Source organism: Vulpes vulpes, chromosome 8 (assembly GCF_048418805.1).
Source record: "Vulpes vulpes isolate BD-2025 chromosome 8, VulVul3, whole genome shotgun sequence".
NCBI lineage: Eukaryota > Metazoa > Chordata > Mammalia > Carnivora > Canidae > Vulpes > Vulpes vulpes.
Window position 1 is genome coordinate 19,239,421 of NC_132787.1, and position 22,524 is coordinate 19,261,944.

Genomic DNA, 22,524 nt, shown 5'->3' on the forward strand with positions numbered 1-22,524 from the left:
ATTGTGCTTCACCTTATTTTGCTTCAGATATTGCATTTTTTATATATTGAAGGTTTGTGGCAATCCTGCATCAAGCAAGTGTATCAACACCATATTTCCAATAGCATTTCCTCACTTTATATCTTTGTGCCACATTTTGGTAATTCTCATTATTTCAAACTTTCTCATTATTATATTTTAATTGCTTCAATCTCATAATAAAACTTTAGCAGATAAGGAGTTGGTCTTTATGGATAAACAAAGAAAGTGGTTTTTTGAGACGGAATCTACTCTTGGTAAAATGCTGTCAAGACTGGTGAAATGACAAAAAAGAATATTACATCAATTTAGCTGATAAAGCAGTGACAGGTTTAAAAGAACTACCTCCAATATTTTTTTAAAGATTTTGTTTATTCATGAGACACAGAGAGAAAGGCAGAGACACAGACAGAGGGAGAAGCAAGTTCCATGCAGGGAGCCCAATGTGGGACTTGATCCTGGATCCTGGGATCATGCCCTGAGTCAAAGGCAGACACTCAACCACTGAGCCACCAAGGTGCCCCAACTACCTCCAATTTTGAAAGAAATCCTACTGTGGGTAAAATGCTATCAAGTAGTATTGCATGGTACACAGAAATCATTTATATAAGGAAGAGTCAATTGATGTGGCAAACGTCACTGTTGTCTTATTTTAAGAAATTGCCACAGCCACCCCCAGCCTTCGACAACCACCACCCTGATTAGTCAGCAGCCATAAATATTGAGGCAAGACCCTCCATTATCAAAAAGAAATTATAGCTAGCTGAAATCTCAGATGATGGTTAAGCATTTTTTAGCAATAAAGTCATTTTTAATTAAGGTATGTACATTTTCTGAACATAATGCTACTGCACACTTAATAGACTACAGCATGGTGTAAAAATAACTTTTATAAGTACTGGGAAACCAAAAAGTTCACTTGAATCACTTTATTGCAATATTCACTTTTATTGTGGTGGTCTGGAGCCAAACCCACAATATCTCCAAGGTATGCCCATGGGACTAATTAAAGGTGAATCAGATTTTTCAATTCTTTGTGAAAAGTTGAAATCATAACATAGCTTATTTCTATTTAAAGTCAGAAATTGTTGATCACATCATCTGAGAGCTTTAAAAAGTGCTATGTCATTTGAATGGTGTTAGGTAAACAAACTATGCTAAACAAATGTATTAGAACTTAAGGGTTTTTCTCTTTTTATTTGATTACCAATGTAAAAATATAAGATAAACATTTAAATCATTAAGCTTTAAATTAATATTTAAATCCATGGTAATTGGCTGAAACAAAATCCAAAAGCATATTCTAAAATTCATAAGAGGTATAATATCAGAATTTACTCATGTAAAAACAGTCTCACATTTTACAAAAGCAATAGAAAAAGAAATCAACAATGATCCAAAAGTTGAGGTGCTCATACATGACAAGATGATGTAAATCTTTAACTGTTGTCAATACAATGAGAAATTCAAATAATGTCATGACTCTCACATATTCACTGATCCCAGGATAATTTGTTAAATGAAAAACATATGTAATAAATAACCACTATTTTAATATGAATTAAAAAAAAAATAAGGGAGGGGTGGGGTAGGATTTCTGGAATAGTGATGTTAGGAGCTCAGAGAAACCTCTAGCCCAGATAGGTATCTTTTAAGCAAAACAATTATTCAAAGTCTCTGGAGACTTATCAAAGGGCTTACAGTATATTGAGCAACATTAATTCAACAAAGTTTATAGAAACCTGGTAAAACCAAGTTGAAGTCATGATATTCAATCTAAGGACTTCATCCATCCACCCACAGCTGAGTCTTACAGAACTATTTCAACAGCTGAGTGACAGTTCCCATCTTCCCCAAGCTATTAGTGTAAAAGACCATTCCTGGTGGTCTTGGCACCTGGAGAACATTAATAGATCCTATTTTCCACAGCTCCAAGCTGCATAAGGCTTATATCACATAAATAGGGCAACTAGTAAAAAATACAATCCTCCTTCCCTGCACAGCCCTATATTATAGGACAGTTGCTCAGCTGGGCTCAGAAGACTAATGCCAGTTTCCATCTCTCCTACATTCCTGAGGTAAAGAACTATTCCAGAGATATTTAACACTTATAAACACTGGACAGTCCCATCATCATGAATTCCGTATTACAGAAGATCTATACTGAGCAATAATGGCAGCTGTGTAGCAGAATAGTACCTACTCTCCTTCCCTCATACATAGCTCCAGCTGTGAAAGGGGGATCTGGGTGACAAAGGCAATTAAGAGCAAATTAAGTGGTGCACCTGGGTGGCTGAATGGTTGAACGTCTGCCTTTAGTTCAGGTTGTGATACTGGGTCCCCACAGGGAACCTGCTTCTCCCTCTATGTCTCTGCCTCTGTGTGTCTCTCATGAATAAATAAATAAAATCTCTTTTAAAAAAAAAAAAAGCAAGTTAAGCATCGTACTCTTCCAGAATCTGTACATAATCCATAGGTTCTATGACAGGGAAGGCTTACAGCAAGGCTCTGGCACACAAACTACCCCTGATGTATAACTGATGTATAATTGGATGAGGCTGAGGATCAATGGATACCCTGGGGCACTGTCAAAAACATACCAGCAATCAACTAGAAATTAATAGAAACTAACAGCTAGTTATGATAAAATACAGACAAGTCAGAATCACAAAAATAGAGATCAGGAAAGAGATAAAGAGAGCGTGGCTTTAAAATAGTTATTTCTGATAGTAGAAAGAATATGTAAAACCCATTTTGCTCCATAGAAGCTGCACCATTCTAAAGAAATGGACTTCACTAAATAATCAACAAACAAAAGCACAAAGTCTCCCAAGGACTAAAGGCAGAAGTTTGCTACATTTTATCTATAATGACTAGTTTTCAACAAAAAGTTACTAGACATGAAAAAATATGAAACTATATCACATACACAGGGAAAAGAGGAGTCAATGGAAACTGCTTTTGATTTGGCCCACATATTAGACTCAGCAGAAAAAGACTTCAAGGCACCAATAGAAAAAATTATTCAAGGAACTAAAGAAAATCATGCTTGAATAATTAAATAACATCTCATAAAATATACAGCATCAATAAAGAGGCAAATTATACAAAAGAAACAACAGATAATTCTGGAATGGAAATATAAAACAGTAAAAATGAAAAATTCCATAAGTAAAATGCTAAAAGCAAAAGCAAAAGTAAAATCAAACAGCACTGCATGTTACAGAGAAATCATTTAGAAAAAGAAGAGTCAACTGATGTGACAAACTTTACTGTTGTCTTCTTTTAAGAAATTGCCAGTCACCCCCAACCTTCAGCAACCACCGCCTACCTGATCCAGTCAGCAGCTATAAACATTAATGCAAGACTCTCTACCAGGAAATTACAGCTATCTTAAATCTCAGATGATGGTTAAGCAATTTTTAGCATGAGTATATTTTAAAGGTTCTAAACAGAGGGTTGAATTGAGAAGACATAAATAATAAATCTGAAGAAATGTCAATAATGACCAAGAAATCTGAACTACGGAGTTTAAATAATGAAGAAAAATGTATAGAGCCTCAGAAAAATATAAGACACTATTAGGCAGACCAACATGTACATAGTGAAAGTAACACAAAGAAAGAATATTTAAAGAAATAACATAAATAACTTCCCAAGTGACAAAATACAATCTATTGATTTAACATGTTCAATGACTTCCATGTAGGAAAAACTAAAGGAGATATATACTCAAACATATTCTAGTCAAAATGCTAGAAGACAAAAACAGTAACAATTTGAAAATAGTAGAGAAATGAGTCATCACATATAAGATAACCAAAATAAATAAATAAAAGCTGACTTCTCAACAGAAACAATGAAAGAAAAGACAGCAATGGGATGACATTTTCAAAGTGCTAAAACTAACAAAAAACCTGTCTCACAAGAATCTTACATCCAACAAAAGTAAACGAAAAAGATTTTAAAGATAGAAAACTATCTTTAAAGAATGAAAATGAACTAAAGCTACTTTAAGATATATTCATTGTTAGCAGATATAACTTATAGTAAATACTAAAGGAAATTCTTAAGGTTAAAATAAGTAAAATGGGAAAATACCTCAATCTGCATGAAGAAATAAAGTATGCCAGTAACATTAATCTTAAAGTTAATCACATAAGTAGTTTTAAAAAACAATACAAGGGCAGCCTTGGGGCTCAGCAGTTTAGCCCCTGCCCTCAGCCCAGGGTGTGATCCTGGAGACCCAGGATCCAGTCCCACGTAAGGCTCCTTTCCTTGCATGGAGCCTGCTTCTCCCTCTCTGCCTGTGTTTCTGCCTCTCTCTCTCTCTCTCTCTCTCTCTCTCTCTCTATCTCTCTCATGAATAAGTAAAGAAAATCTTTAAAAAAAATAAAAAGACAATACAAATAGTTATTTCTTCTCTATTATTTTCTTAATTGATTTAAAAAGCAATTACATTTTTAAAAGGTATATAATTGTTTTTGTACAAAAGACAGTTTAATTCAAAGATACAAATTGGTTCAAAATAAAAGGATGGGAAAAATATACAATATTTATACAAAATATTTATACAAAATATACAATATTTATACAAAAATATACAAAAACCATAGTAGAGCTGGAGTGGCTAAACTAATATCAACAAAACAAAAAAAAATAGCATTAGAAGAAAAAAATATAATACCAGAAATAAAAACAAACATCTTACAATAATAAAAAAGTCAATACCTTAGGAAGATAAAACAATTAAAAACATATATGCAGCAAACAAAATACCCCCAAAATACACGAAACAAAACCTGACAGAGTAACCAGGAATTCAACAATAATAGATACTTTGATATCCACACTGTTATAAAAGGATAGAAATATTTAGATTACTAGCAGCAGATAGAAGAGTTAAACACCACTATGAATGAACTGCATGCATCTAGAGACATCTACAGAACATTCCACCTCAATCAAAATCATCAAAAAGAATTTTCCAATTACAATGAAATTAGAAATTAGTTAACAGCCAAAAATTTGGGAAATTGTATATATATAGAAATTACACAACACTTTTCTAAAGAAACAATGTGTTAAAGAAAAAAAAATCACAATGAGGACTATAAATACTTTTCCATGATGCAAAATGAAAATACAATGTACCAAAACTTATGGGATGAAATAAACTAGAATCAAGAGGAAAACATAAATATAAATGCCTATTTTAAGAAAAAAATGATATTACATTAATCAGAAAAAAGATATTACATATTTCACCTACTTATTTTAACAAACTAGAAAAATAACAAAATAAGGCCAAAGTAAGCAGAAGGCTATGCAAAATAAAGATTAGAGTGGAAATTAGTAAATTAGAGAATAGAAAATGAACAAAACCAACAGCTACCTCAGCAATCAGACAACAAAAGACATTAAAGGCATTCAAATTGGCAAAGAAGAAGTCAAACTCTCCCTCTTTGCCGATGACATGATACTCTACATAGAAAACCCAAAAGCCTCCACCCCAAGATTGCTAGAACTGATATAGCAATTTGGTAGCGTGGCAGGATACAAAATCAATGCCCAGAAATCAGTGGCATTTCTATACACTAACAATGAGACTGAAGAAAGAGAAATTAAGGAGTCAATCCCATTTAAAATTGCACCCAAAAGCATAAGATACCTAGGAATAAACCTAACCAAAGAGGTTAAGGATCTATACCCTAAAAACTATAGAACACTTCTGAAAGAAATTGAGGAAGACACAAAGAGATGGAAAAATATTCCATGCTCATGGATTGGCAGAATTAATATTGTAAAAATGTCAATGGTTACCCAGGGCAATTTACACGTTTAATGCAATCCCTATCAAAATACCATGGACTTTCTTCAGAGAGTTAGAACAAATTATTTTAAGATTTGTGTGGAATCAGAAAAGACCCCGAATAGCCAGGGGAATTTTAAAAAAGAAAACCATAGCTGGGGGCATCACAATGCCAGATTTCAGGTTGTACTACAAAGCTGCGGTCATCAAGACAGTGTGGTACTGGCACAAAAACAGACACATAGATCAATGGAACAGAATAGAGAACCCAGAGGTGGACCCTGAACTTTATGGTCATTCGATAAAGGAGGAAAGACTATCCACTGGAAGAAAGAAAGACAGTCTCTTCAGTAAATGGTGCTGGGAAAATTGGACATCCACATGCAGAAGAATGAAACTAGACCACTCTCTTTCACCATACACAAAGATAAACTCAAAATGGATGAAACATCTAAATGTGAGACAAGATTCCATCAAAATGCTAGAGGAGGACACAGGCAACACCCTTTTGGAAATCGGCCACAGTAACTTCTTGCAAGATACATCCACAAAGGCAAAAGAAACAAAAGCAAAAATGAACTATTGGGACTTCATCAAGATAAGAAGCTTTTGCACAGCAAAGGATACAGTCAACAAAACTAAAAGACAACCTACAGAATGGGAGAAGATAGTTGCAAATGACATATCAGATAAAGGGCTAGTATCCAAGATCTATATAGAATTTATTAAACTCAACACCAAAGAAATAATCCAATCATGAAATGGGCAAAAGACATGAAGAGAAATCTCACAGAGGAAGACATGGACATGGCCAACACGCACATGAGAAAATGCTCTGCATCACTTGCCATCAGGGAAATACAAATCAAAACCACAATGAGATACCACCTCACACCAGTGAGAGTGGGGAAAATTAACAAGACGGGAAGCCACAAATGTTGGAGAGGATACGGAGAAAAGGGAAGCCTCTTACACTGTTGGTGGGAATGTGTACTGGTGCAGCCACTCTGGAAAACTATGTGGAGGTTCCTCAAAGAGTTAAAAATAGACCTGCCCTACGACCCAGCAAATGTACTGTTGGGGATTTACCCCAAAGATTCAGATGCAATGAAACGCCGGGACACCTGCACCCCGATGTTTCTAGCAGCAATGTCCACAATAGCCAAACTGTGGAAGGAGCCTCGGTGTCCATCGAAAGATGAATGGATAAAGAAGATGTGGTTTATGTATACAATGGGATATTATCCAGCCATTAGAAATGACAAATACCCACCATTTGCTTCAACGTGGATGGAACTGGAGGGTATTCTGCTGAGTGAAGTAAGTCAATCAGAGAAGGACAAACATTATATGTTCTCATTCATTTGGGGAATATAAATAATAGTGAAAGGGAATATAAAGGAAGGGAGAAGAAGTGTGTGGGAAATATCAAAAAGGGAGACAGAACATAAAGACTCCTAACTCTGGGAAACGAACTAGGGGTGGTGGAAGGGGAGAAGGGCGGGGGGGGGTGGGGGTGAATGGGTGACAGGCACTGAGGGGGGCACTTGACGGGATGAGCACTGGGTGTTATTCTGTATGTTGGCAAACTGAACACCCATAAAAAATAAATTTATTATAAAAAAAACAACAGCTAATTATTTGAAAACACTAACAGAATGAAGAAAACTTTAGATAAATTGATCAAATGGAGAAGGAAGACTCAAATTACAAAATCAGAAATGAAAGAGACGACATCACTACTTACCTTGCAAAAATAAAAGCACTGTAAGAGCATACTGTAAACAACTACACGCTAAAAATTAGATCACTCAGATAAAAGAACTAAATTCTTAGAAAAATAAAATTACCAAACTAACTCAAGAACAAAACAGAAAATTGAAGAGATCAATAACAAGGGATTGAATTTATTTAAAAAAACACATGCACAAAAAAACAAAAAACTCCCACACAGAAAATTCCAGTATCAAATGGTTATAATGATGAATTCTACAAAATTCTTAAAGAATTAATACTGATCCTTTAAAAACTCTTCCAAAAAAATTAGAGAAAAGAGAACATATCCTAACCCATTTTGAGTAAAGTATTATACAAATAGCAAAGTCTGATAGACACCAAAGAAAACTACAAACCAGTATCTCTTATGAATAAAGACACAAAATACTCAACAAAATATTGACAAACTGATTGATGCTAAGACATATAAAAAATTATACCCCATGACCAAGTAGATTATATCAGGAATGCAAACAGATTTAGTATTCAAAAATCTATTGGGATATACCATATTCATAAGGAAAAAAAACATCATTTCAAAAGATACAGAAATAGCACTGGATACAATTCTGCAGCCTTTTCATAAGCAAAAAAATTTTTTTCAACAAATTAGGAAAAAAAGGGAACTTCTCAACCTAATGAAGACCATTTATTGACAACTCACTTATAACGTTGTACTTAAATGGTTATTAATAACTGAATGTTGTCTCCTAAGATAATGTATATTCTTGCAGCTTTTATTCAAATTGTATTGGAGGGGTATCCAGGACAATTAGGCAAGAAAAAAAATAAAAGGCACCCAGATTGCAAAGAGTTGCAGGTGGCAGGTGGCATGATCTTGTATATAGAAAATCCTAACAAATCTACTTAAAAAACTGTTAGAACTAATGAGCATATATATTAGAATACACAAAATCCATCCTGTCATTATTAATCATATTATTATATTCTAGCAATGTAAAATCTGAACATGAAATTAATAGAAATAATTCGTTCTATAGTATAATCAAAAAAATAAAATAGTAAAAACTACAATGGATTGTTGAAAGGAATTAAAATAAAGAGGACAAAATAAATGTAAAGACATTTCATAATTATGCACCAGAAAACTTAAAGCTATTAAAATGGCAATACTTCCCAAATTGGTCTACATATTCAATGCAAATATATATTATATCCCACTATGATGTTTTTAAAAATTCACATGCTGATTCTAAAACTCATGAAAATGCAAGTGACTTAGAATAGCCAAAATAATCTGGAAGAACAAAGTTGGACAATGTATACTTCCTGATATCAAAAACTTACTATGAAGCTACAGTAATAAAGTGTGGTAATGGCATCAAGAGAGAGACATACAGTTCAATGGAAAAGAACTTAGAGTTTACAAATAGATCCTCACAGAGATAGTTAATTACTTTTTGACCAAGTTCCCAAGAAAATTCAATGAGGAAAGAATAGTCTTATCAACAAATGATATTGGGAACAACTGGGTATGTACATCCAAGGAAAAAAAAAAGTTCCATCCCTTCCTCAAACTGTACACAATAATTAACTCAAAATGGATCAAATACTTAAATGCCAATTAAACCCACTAGTATGGCTAAATATTTTTTTAATGGAAAATAACAGGTCTTAATAAGGATGGAGAGAAATTAGAACCCTCAGTCACTGTTGGTTGGAATATAAAATAGCTAGAAACATTCTAGTAGTTCCTCAAAATGTTAAACATAGATAACCATACAACTTAGTAATTTCAACCGTAGGTATAAACCCAGGAGAAATGAAAATATACATCCACATAGCATTATTCATAATAGTGAAAAAGTGAAACCAATGTAAATGACCATTAACTGATGAATGGATAAATATGGTATATACAATGGAATATTACTGGACAATAAAAAGAAATGAAATACTAATGCATGCAACAACATGGATGAACTTTGAAAACGTAATGCTAATGAAAAAAGTCAATCAAAAACATCACAAATTGAATGATTCTATATATAGAAATTGTGCAGAATATAAAATCTATAGTGACGTATTGTAGATTAACAGCTACCAAGGGCTGGAAAACAGACAGTTAAGCAGGGAACAAAGAATGACTGCTAAAGGACTAATGACTACAAAGTTTCATGTAGAGTGTTGAAAATGCTCTGAAATTACAATGTGGTGACAACTGTATAATTCTGTGAATATACTAAAAACTATAGAGTTATAAACTTTAAATTCATGAATTTTGTAATGTGAATTTTATCTCCATAAAGCTGTTCAAAAATAAAAATTTTAAAATATTAAAATATCACTAGATTACTCAAATTCAAAACAACATATGATTAGTAAAATTTCCTCTCTGGTGATCATTACTGATCACTTCAGGTTCTTAGAAATGAGAGTGACAAATGGAGAAAAGCTTTTTCTATTACATTCTAAACTTATTACAGTTTTGAAATACAAATGTAAACTAGCTCCAAATGATTTTGATAGTTTAAAACCTTGCAATCAAAAAAATTTTTTAAATAAATAAAATCTTGCAATCAAATGCTAAATAATCTCACACCTATCATGGAACAGAATGTAAAAGTAAATAAGTGTGCCATACTCTCAAATTTAAAAATCTATCTATATATATATATATCACACCATTGCTGGTGTTGGCATTTTACCAATTCCAGTTAAGTTTATCTGTTACTCTCCCTCGTTTACAATATAATTTTCTTTTTTCCCCTTTTTTTCTTTTTTCTTTTTTTTTAAGATTCTACTTATTTATTTGAGAGGGAGAGAACGCAAACAGGGAAGTAGCAGAGGGAGAGGGAGAAGTAGGGCTGGATCCCAGGAACCCAAGACCATGACCTGATTTAAAGACAGACACTTAATGGACTGAGCCACCCAGGCAACCGCAACCCTGCAGTATAATTTTTTTAAATTTCCCTTTATATACATTAAGGACCACATTAGACAATGTTACATATTTTTTAATTTAATAAATATAATTTAGAAAACTTAAAAAAAGAAAGTCTATTGCATTTACCCACAATCTTGTCCTTTCCTTTGTTTTTTCCTAATGTTCCCAAATTCCTTCCTTAATCATTTTCTTTTGTTTGGATAACTTCCCTATCCATTCTTTCTGAGTAGATTTGCTTCAACAAATTCTCTTACTTTTCCTTCATCTGAGAATATCTTGATTTCTTCCCTTCATTGCAGAAATATATTTTCATTGGATATAAAAATCTGAGTGAAGTTATTTTCTTTCAATGTTGTTCCATTTCCTCCTGGCCTCCATGGCTTCCAATGAAAAATCCAGTGTAAATCTAATTGATTTTCTGTAGGTGAAATGCCATCTTTCTCTAGCTGCTTTCAAGATATTTTTTTCTTTGTCTTTAGTTTTAGAAGTCTGACTATAATATGTGTTGCAGTCAGGGTCTCTGGAGAAATAGAATCGATAGGATGTGTATATAGAGAGAAAGATGGATTCGAAGACCTTGGCTCACACAAATGTAGAGGCTAGCAAATTTGGCATGCAGGATAGAATGGCAGGTTGGAGATCCAGGGAAGAGCCAATGCTGCAGTTCAAGTCGAAAAGGCTGTCTGCTAGCAAAATATTTTATTGATCAAGGGAGACAGGTCATCCTTTGTTCTATTAAGACCTTCTGAAAATTGGATGAGAATCACCCACATAATGGGAGGGCAATCTGCTTTACTCACAGTCCACAAATACAAATGTTAATCTTAACCAAAATGAACCCTCACAATAATATCCAGAATAATGTTATCCAAATAACTGGGCACCATGGCCCAACCAAGTTATCATATAAAAATTAATCATCACAATAGGTCTTGGTGGGTTTTGTTTTGATTTTAGTAGTAGTATTATTTTGGGTAATCCTGCTTAAGAGTTCACTCAGTTTCTTCAATATGTAGTTTTACTTCTTTTGGCAAATTGGGGCAGTTTTCAGCTAGTATTTCTTCAAATATATTTTCAGCCCTATCCTCTTTCTCCTCTTTTTCCAGGACTCTGATGACATGAATTTCAGATCTTTTGTTATAATCCCACAATCCTTGCTCATCTGTTTTCAGTCTATTTTCTCTCTGCTGTTCAAACTTAGTGACTTATTTTCTATTTTCAAGTTCACAGATTACTTCCCGTTTCTTCATTATGACATTGAGCCCATACACTAAATTTTTTACTACTGTATTATATTTTTAGCTTCTAAAATTTTCATTTGGTCTTTTTTTATATATAATCTATTTCTTCCATAAGAAATAGATTCTATTTCTATTCTTTTGCAGAGATTTTCTTTTTTTTTTCCATTTGTTCCAAGCATGTCCATAATTGCTGTTACAGCATTTTTATGATGGAAGCTTTAAAATCCTTGTCAGAGAATTCAAACATTGGTGTCAGTTCAGTGTTAGCTTCTGTTTATTATCTTTTATCTGCTCAAGATGAGATTTTCTTGGTTCTTTTAATGAGTACTGATTTTCATTTGAAATGGATATTTTAAATCTTGTTTTAGCAGATTTCCTCTGATAAGATACTACTCCAACAGGGCAAGAGAGGAACAGCCGGGTACTAAGTCCAGGTTCCTGATTCATTCTACACTGACACTCAGGGCAGGGGGAACAAGAATCTCCTCATTATTGCTAGACATGGTTGGGAGTTCAGCTTTACACAAAGCCTTCACCAATGTCACTGTAGCCTGGGGAAGCAGAGGGCCACCTTCTTGACCCAAATAACCTTCACTGACACTTCAGAGGGCTGACCTTATTGCCACTGAGCAATAATGAAGACCCTGACTTTCCATTAAACATCTGTTGATACCTTGATAGTACAGAAAGTGTCCCACTACCATCAGGGTGAGGTGGAAGTCTAGGCTTCCTACAGGGCCTTCCCTGACACTCAGGGAGGAGAGGATTTATTGCCAAATGGGACCGAAAATCCATGTTTCTCAGTCAGTCTTCTTTGAAATTAAGGAAAAAATAAATTCAAAGAGATTCATACAACTTCTGTTAGCAATAGTAATAAGACGTTGTATTTTCGTTTGTTTTTGAGATATCTGTTGTTTTTGAGTGAAGAGGAAAGTTACCTCACTGTAACCTGGTGAGGGTGTAAGTCTACATTCCTTAACAAGCCTTTGTTGGCAGGGCTGTGGGTGGGGTCACATTTTCTTCTATGGTATTTGGTAGGAGTAGAATGGTTATTATCTAATGCTTTACAGTCTTGCTACCTGGAAGCTTTCCTGATCTTCTGGACAGAGACAGCAGCCTTTTCTCGGGATTTGTTATCTGTGCCCATTTGGTATTTCCGGGTTGCTCATTTCTCTAGCACCTAATGGGCAAATAGGGAAGAAGAAAATCCAGGAAACCCAGTGTCATATATAGTTACCTGGATCCCAAAGTCCTAGGTAGTCTGCCTTCTGTCTTTTAGGATTTTATGTCTGTTTTATAAAAATAATGTCTAGGGAATTTTTTTTCAGCTGTACTAATAGGAAAAATAGGGGGGAAAATGTCTACTTCACATTTCTGGAAGGAAAGGTTAATGTAAAAATAATGCATCTTCCTGTACATTAATTTGTAAGCTTTTATCATTTTTGTTTTACTTCATTTGTATTTTTCACAATCTTTTCTAATGATTTTTTTTTTCAAATTCCTCAACAATGTCTCAAATCAAATTGGAGTGAGAAAAAAAATGACTTATCACATCTAGTCCAAGATAACCAAGCAGAAGAGTGTAAGATCCCTAAAAGCTAGTAATGGCAGTAAAAAAGTACAGATTTCTCTAGTCCAGTTGCATATTTGAGTAAACATCTGCGTGGGAAGGAGAGGTAGAAGTCAAAACATCAAGGGAAGCTATGGTTTTCAGTCACTTACTACCTATATATGGTTGGTGCATGGTCACAGGTGGGTGTGTAAATATATATTCCATTGCACCAAGGATACAGCTATTTTCTTCAGTGCTATATCCACATCGGTCCCTGGCATAAAGAAGGAAATCAAGGTTTCTTGAATTAAGGAAAGAATAAATTCAAAGAGAATGTTCATACAACTTCTGTTAGCAATAATAATTAAAAGTTGTATTTTTGTTTGTTTTCGAGTTATCTCGATATTAATTATCAAAATGTTTATATAACAAAATGGAGCTTTAAAAGGTATCAATAACAAGTAAGTTACTGTCTAAAAAAGAGACACATAATAAAATAATTATAGGAAGTTCTCATGCTTGACTTTCAAATGGAAATAAAATATTGTTTCTTTTCCTGTTCCATAATGGGTCACAAATCAACATTTAAATTATAAAGATATCTAACATCTATTTTTCCTACCTGGATTACTTTATTTTTCCCAATATTACTTTGAAGTTGATTCTCTATATGTTTTCAGAGCATGCTGGTTGTAAAATGTTATATAATAATTAACATATCAGATCTTATTTTTTATCACAGTACTATAACATCATTGTACAAAATATGAAGCTCATCAATAAATCGATATGGGAAGCCATATGAAATGTATTTACCCAAAGTTCCCTGCCACAAAAGCTATCTAGTTTCTATATTAACTGGCAATAAGTATATGATAAATTAAATATAACTGTGTAGGCTACTTGACCTGATTCCTAATCCTCTTTTTTTTTTTTTTTAAGATTTTATTTATTTATTCATGAGAGAGAGGCAGAGACACAGGCAGAGGGAGAAGCAGGCTCCATGCAGGAAGCCTGACATGGGACTCGATCTCAGAACTCCAGGATCATGCCCTGGGTCGAAGGCAGGTGCTAAACCACTGAGCAACCCAGGGATCCCCCTGATTCCTAATCCTCTTAAGCAAATTATGATACCTAATGCCTGAGACTTTTAAATCCTCTCCAAGTGGGCATCAAATAATGATACTAGACAAAGAACAGGTGAAATGAGTAGCTCTCAACCAAGTTTCTCCAAATCACTATTTATAAAATGTATTTGCAAAGTTCTCACTAATGTTTTTAACCTCATTAGCTGTCAGTATTGAAAACAATACACACTAAACATGTTTTCAGCATATGAAATATGTGGAGCTATAATCAAAAAGGATTTAAAATATCAAACACCAAGCTGTTCAGAAAAACACAAATTCAAACACAATAAATGCTTTCAAAATATTTAATTTAGATTCATAAATAAAAATATATAAAATACAAATTTACCCAAGAAAATACCACTTAATACCCCAGAAGTATATAAATTCCAGTTTCTTAATTCTTCCCACCTTTAGCCTAGGGGAAAAAAAAAGATGATAGTTCAAAACAGTCCTATACTTTTACCCAATTCAGTAACTGTAAAGCTGGTTTATATTAGTAGAGCTAAAAATTCACAATATTATAAAAAGAGCCAATAATCACAGCTGCAAAAACTTGACATTTTTTTAATGACCATCTCAACAATGGCACTGGTTTCTATATTGGGTGTGGTCACAAAAATGACCTTTCATGTTCTAACACGTATCTACTGGATTATTTACCTTGGGATTAAAAAAAAAAGTATTTTCAGTTAAATTAATTCTGGATCTACTTATTTTATACTTTTATCCAAATTATTTATCACAAGAAGCATTCTGACATTAAATTATTAGCTACTTAAATTGAAATTAATTTCTACTAAGCCCAAGGATGAAGTTTGATCAACAATAAAAAATTTCTAAAAAAAAAAAAAAAAAAAAACAATAAAAAATTTCTGTATTCTACATGTGGTAGAAGGATTTTGAAAAAAAAAAAAAACTTATTGTAGTAATGAATAACCAAAAACAAACTAAATGCTTATCTATACAGGTATAATTAAACCAATTATGCATATATATATTTACACACACACACACACACTGTGGAATACTATAGAACGAAAAATAAGTTCATACATACTGAACTAAAATACACATCATATTGAATAAATACAGTAACAACAGATTGAGTGGAATAACGTTTTCTGTAAAAACAAAGCAAAAAATTATATAATATGGTATTAGCATACATACATATACAAATACGGAGAAAAATCTCTATAAGGACGCACATCAAACTGCTAACAGTAGTTACCTTTGGGGAGAATTGTTTGAATTTAATTTCAACAAGAATGTATTCCTCTATTATTTGTGGGGAAAAAATGATCTAACATGAAATTTATGGGGAAAATAATTTTTTTTGAACATGAAAAGAAAATCTCTCTTTTTAGGGGATCCCTGGGTGGCTCAGTGGTTTAGCACCTGCCTTTGGCCCAGGGCGCAATCCTGGAGTCCTGGGATCAAGTACCACATCGGGCTCCCGGCATGGGGCCTGCTTCTCCCTCTGCCTGTGTCTCTGCCTCTCTGTCTCTCTCTATATATATGTCTATCATGAATAAATAAATAAAATATTTTTTTAAAAATCTCCCTTTTCAGTTATTTCCCACCAATACGAGAAAGTTAGCTTCACAGTATTGGTCTTGACCAGGAGGCAAATTTACAACCATCAGGTAACAACTGGACTTTTTAAAGTTCAGGCTATCTTGAAAGTTGTAACACACCAGTTCTCAGTTTGCTTTTTTTTTTTTTTTTTCAGTTTGCTTTGAAGGATTAAGCTTATGCAGACATATAATCAAAGAATAATGCTGTGTATGTCCCTAATATTGACATTTATCATGATTTCCGTAATAATATAAACAGTATTTTTTAACCCCCTTTACCTACAATATTTTTCAGATTCATAATCATACCTTTTTTTCTAAAGAGGCAGAACCACAGAAAGATAAATCTAGTCTAGCAGTTAATTCTATAGAATTTGTTCTTGAACTTCTTCAGCTGAAAATCCTATATTCATAAACATTCTACAACTTCTCCAATGCAGAGCAACATCTAGCATTACTTTTGTAATCTATTATGTTTTCAGCAAACACTCATCAGTCAATTGAAAAGAATTCTGTAGGGGATCCCTGGGTGGCGCAGCGGTTTGGCGCCTGCCTTTGGCCCAGGGCGCGATCCTGGAGACCCGGGATCGAATCCCACATCAGGCTCCCGGTGCATGGAGCCTGCTTCTCCCTCCGCCTGTGTCTCTGCCTCTCTCTCTCTCTCTATGACTATCATAAATAAAAAATAAAAATAAATAAATAAAAAATAAAAAAAAAGAAAAGAATTCTGTACCAAAATAAGACTACTGTCATTCTATAATTTGCATAGGTTAGCATATGCAGATATGTATAAATTCTTTTTCGAAAGAAAGAAAGAAAGAAAGAAAGAAAGAAAGACAGAGTTTAAAAGACAGAGAAGGCAGACTCCCAAACCTCTACCTTATATTCATCCACAATAATGCTGAGAGCTTCGTGACCAGCTTTCCTCATGTCTTCCAATTCTTGTTTATGTTTTTCCTGAAAAACAGAAACAAAAAATTAAACTATGGTTTGTTCTCTTGTTTACAAAATAAGACCACTGACTCTTGCATCCATGAACCCTTAAGTGGTGTGTGGCACACTAGTGCTATAGCAAAAAACAATGAGAAAAAATAAAGTTCCATTTAAAAGCATTAAGGAGGACATTGTGTCAACAATGGAAAACGATAACTGCGAGAGGAAAACCATACTGAGAGGTGAAATAACACAAGGCAATGGTTATCTCTTGGGGCATATGGCAATTCTGCACCTGGATTAAGACCTAAGAAGGACTGTGTTACTTCAATAAACTCAGGCCTCTCTATATATTTATATTAGTTCTCCAGTAATATACAGATACCAATAGTTTAATACATAACAAAGTTGGAGAACCACTGGATTCAGGTGACCAACTCCCCAATTCTATCTTCCTAGCAAAGGGACGGATGAACTCTCTTTGGAGAATGTTCACATCCTGTAGAGCCTTTCTAATTTTTCAAACATTCTGTACAGGTTTCAATACAAAAGTACCAGAGCTGACAACAGATGAGAACAAAACACAGAAAAGACAAAAGGGATAGATAGGCTCATGAATGATTTAGATGTTAGTTATCAAAGACTTTAAAATACATTATGATTCAGGGACACAGTTGGTTAAGCATCTGACTCTTGGCTTCAACTCAGATCATGATCTCAGTGTTGTGAGATAGAGGCCCAGGTTGGGCTCTGTGCTCAGCGCAATCTGATTGGGATTCTCTCTCCCTGTCCCTCTGCCCCTCCTGTTTGTGCTTGCTATCTCTGTCTCTCTCTCTCTCTCTCTCTCAAATAAATAAATCTTTAAAAAAAATATGTATGATTCATATGTTCAAGAAAGTAGAGAAAAAATGAAAATAGGATATAAATTTTCATCAGAGAATTAGAATTCATGAGAGAAACTTTACAGCTGAGAAATATACACTATTAATAACTCAACAGAGGAGTAAACAAATGAAACACAGCAGAAAGCCCAATTAGATAAACAAAATTTGGGGGCGGGGGGAAGGGAGATTGCAGTGAAAAGAGGAATAAAACTATGCAAAATACAAAAAGAAAATCTAAAAAGACATGGGACAGAGTAAAAAGATTAAATAAACATGTAACAAAAGGATCTTAAAAAAAAATCCAAAATAAGAGAAAAAATGAAATGTAGTAAGATCATAAAAATAAAATTGAAGCAAAATAAAAATGCAAATTTACGTCTTACACAAATTGGGATATTACATTACTCTACATCTATTACTAAAAAAAAAGTTAAGGATATTACAAAATACACCCCCAAAAGTGAAATTTTGTGTAAAATAAAAAACAACTCCTAGGAAAAAGCACAACTTATCAAAATTTTTAAAAGATGAAACAAAAAGTCTTAATAGTCCTATTTGTATAAGAGAAATTGAATTTATTAATTAAAAAAAAAACTTCTGACCAAGAAATTTCTAAGCTTAGATCACCTAACAGGTGATTTTTAATAAACATTAAAGAAAGAAATAAGAGAAATCTTATACAAACTCTTCCAGAGAATAGGAAATGAGGGAATACTTCCCCACATATTTTATTAGGACAGTATATCCCTTGTACTTAACTTTGCAAAGATATTTAAAAGAAAACACAACTATGAACCACTCTTTTACAAGTATAGAAACAAATTCTAAACAAAGTATTAGCTTTGTTTAGACTCAGTTATTAGCTGAGTCTAGCAATATATAAACAGAATAACATATCTCAATCAAGTGGGATTTATTTTAGGAATATTGGGTTGGGAGAAGTAATATATATTATTTCAGGCTTGAGTCACAAAACTCCTCCAAAATCTTCCACACACTCCTTTTCTTCCCCTACTTGCTTGCTGAATGCCAATAGCCAAGATGACAATGAAAGCCAGGTTCTGCAGAGGGCACAGCCTCTGTCAGCTTGAAACCTTGAATGACTGCAGGAATGACTGTATCATGACCCTAATAGACTTTAAGGGAAAATTAAACTTCAACTATATTTAGGATAAAAGATAATGCCAATAATTTTTGTCCATTAACTGCTTCCACTTATTCATCATCTCCTGTCATTTATTAGACCTTACTGACTTAACAGTTTCTATTTCATTATTAACATTTAATTTCCCTTTCTTGTATATGCCTTTATATATCTTAGTATGGCTAAGTCACTATTTCCCAAAGTTGTCTTAATATAAAAGATCACCAAGAGCACTTGTTAAAAACATAGATTTTTGTTAGCATAGTTATGAATATCTATGGCTGATGGCAGCAATCTTTCTAAAGTCATTTTTCCATTTCTCTGAAAGTTGTTTCAGTAAAAAGTAAGTAACATAATAGTCCAATACCTGGTTAGGCAAGTTATGTACTCTATTACGTTAAAAACAAGGAAACAAATAAGGACATCACTATCAACTCATCACTTTGGATCTCCCATTCATGTCTGGTTATCTCACAAAAATATGTGACTGTTTCATATAGGGATCCTGATCCTAGGGAGGGCAAACCGTGTGCTAAATATTACCATAGTTTTTCTCTTTTCGAGATTATAAAATATGTAAATATAAATAGGTATTCTACAATCTTCTTTCCATATCATAATGGATCATCTCAGGCAGTTCTTGGGATGCATATGTTCCACCTTCAAGCCAGTGATATATAAGAAGCTCATATAAAATTAGCAAGTCAAACTATGGACATTAACAATATATATTAACATATTAAAACTCAAATTCAGAAAGAAATATGTTGAACTTTACTAAGACCAGCATTTTCCACACTTAACTAAACAGATACTAATTTGCTTTTTTTCTATCTTGACAATACCTAGTAGTAAGTAATCTCTTCAGTTTAGAATTGAGGAAACAGAACCAAAAAGGTCAAAAAGCTATTTAGAATTAATTAGTCTGAGTAAAAGCAAATTAACCTAGATCCATTAAGTAAAACTGAGAATCTATTCTACTTCTACATAATTACAAATTAAAGATGAATATGAACCATTTTACATAATTACAAATTAAAGATGAATATGAACCATTTCAATGATCAAGTTTGATAATTCAGTAACTATAGTCCTGAATAATGACATAAATCATCAAAAATGTATTGATATGCTAATAAAAAAGCATAGAGTACAATGTACTAAGCAATTCACATTAAAAGTATTTTCTTAGAGACATTTCACAAGTAATCAAAATGTTCTATGCATTATATTTTAACTGACAATGAACATTTTAACAATGGCTATATCTTCTAGAGAGAAGGAATATTAGTTCAATGCTTTGCATAGTATCTGAGAACATATCAGGTATCAATGAATGTTGGATTATGATGAAATTCTCATTACTGACATAACGGGCTTCTATAATCATTTTAGATATCAGAACTAAAATTTTGACTGTTATTATGCACTTCATAAATTTTTAAATGATATAGAGACATTCAGTAATATTCATCATAATTCAAGACAGAAAATGTAGACTCTCCAAATACTATGAAATTTGTTGTTACTGATCACCTAAAATTTTCCCAGATGCCATTATTTATGTCAAATTTTCTCAGTAAGCATTATATTTAATTTGCACTATTACTATGTGCTAGACTGCTATGCTTTGGAGCTAAAAAGATGATGAGAATATAATAGGTATCTTCAGTCTGATAACATAAAAGATTGAGTAACCAGTGTTACATTAATCCAAAGCCAGATAAAGACAATATAAGAAAAGTAGAAAGCAATGAGCCTTATAAATATAGATGTACCACTCTTCAATAAAATAGCAGCAAGCAGAATCCAAAAGCACTTTAAAAGGATTATGCACTAAAGACCAAGTGGAATTTATCTCAGGAATGCCAAGGTGGTTCAACATACAATCAGCAATCTGTTTAATCACCATATTAAAATAATAAAGGAAAAAAATGACCATCTCAGTATGCAGAAAAACAATGACAAGATCAAACATACTTTCTTGATAAAAAATACTCAACAAATTAAAAATAGAAAGCAACATCCTCAATCTGATAAGGGACATCTGTACTAATATCATACTATTGGCGAAAGACTAAAACTCTAACATCAGAAACAAAACAAGGATGTCCACTCTGGACATTTCTATTTAACATTGCACTCAAGGTGGTCTAGCAAAGGCATTAAGCAAGAAAAATAAATAAAAGGCATCCTAAGAAATTACTAGATTAGAAATGAAGAAGTGAGGGACACCGGGGTGGCTCCAGTGGTTGAGGGTCTGCCTTTGGCTCAGGTCGTAGTCCAAGGGTCCTGGAATCGAGTTCCACATCAGGCTCCCCACAGGGAACCTGCTTCTCCCTCTGCCTATGTCTGCCTCTCTCTCTGTCTCTCATGAATAAATAAATAAAATCTTAAAAAAAAAAAGAAATGAAGTGAAACTATCCCTATTTTCAGAAGATATGGTTTCATATATATTGGAAACTACAGAATTATTAGTTCCAATAAACAATGCACTATTAGACCTAATAAACAAGTTCAGCAAAGTTATAAGATAAAAGGTCAACACACAAAAATCATGTGTATTTGTAAAACTTGCAATGAACAATCCAAACATGAAATCAAGAAAAAAATTCCATTTACATTAGCAAACAGTATGTCTCCAAAGACACAAATGCTCAACATCATTAGCCATTATTGAGATTCAAGTTGAAACTGAATGTTACTATGAATTTTTCTTTTATTTTACTTATAGTTATCTTTTATATCTGTCAGTTATCTCTTATTTAATTCTTACATTTTCTCATTTCTGAACTATTCTGTTAGATTTATACTATTTTTCAGAATGCTTCTATCTTTGTACATGGTTCCACCACAAGCCTGTTCTCCCACCCATGTTCCCATTTACTTTTAGGAAGAGGTTCCTGAATAAGGAATGAGGTGGACCTGAACAAGCCCTAGGTTATTCTAGGGCTTCCTCTTCTACCATTATTATAAGTAACAAAATGTGTGTGTGTGTGTGTGTGTGTGTGTGTGTGTGTGTGTGTGTGTTTAATCAGGGTAGCCACCTCTCCAGTCCTCTCTGATATGTTTTCTGAGCTCCTCCTCTATTGGTATCCGAACATTCTCCTTCCTTCAGTGTGTTGTGCTGTGCCTTACTTTTTCCTTTTACCATTCATCTCTGTACCTTAAGAAGGGTGCTTCCATCAGGTTATTTATTCCCAAGAGAAATGAGGGCTCAGAGCACTCTGCCAGTTGCAGCTGCTGTCCTCAGATATGTCTTCCAAGTCTTCTACTCTGTTGGCAATTATTCCTTTTGGGACAGCGATCTCTGGATCACTAAGCTCTCGGGACCACCTTAAGTCCTCTTATGTCCCCTTCCACTACTCTAGGACAAATGTGATAGACACCCTATGTCTCATTGTTGCCAATAGTTCTGCTCTATCAGCTTATGCTCTAGAATTCATTTAAACAACTGTCACCTACTTTTTGCTGTTGAATATAGTGTTTATTATTTTTTTCTTTAACAAATCTTAGTCTAATTTTGTAAGAAAATCTGAGATTAAA

The 22,524-nt window shown here is 33.5% G+C and overlaps 1 protein-coding gene across 3 annotated transcripts in view; it reads right to left on the bottom strand.

Moving 5' to 3' along the window:
• CCDC91 (coiled-coil domain containing 91) overlaps positions 1–22,524 on the bottom strand; it is a 326,884-nt gene that overhangs the window by 145,319 nt on the left and 159,041 nt on the right. For all 3 annotated transcript variants that reach the window (XM_072765661.1, XM_072765662.1, XM_072765663.1), the window contains exon 7: positions 16,897–16,974. In XM_072765661.1, the coding sequence (XP_072621762.1) occupies positions 16,897–16,974 (78 nt within the window). The remainder of the gene's footprint in view (positions 1–16,896; positions 16,975–22,524) is intronic.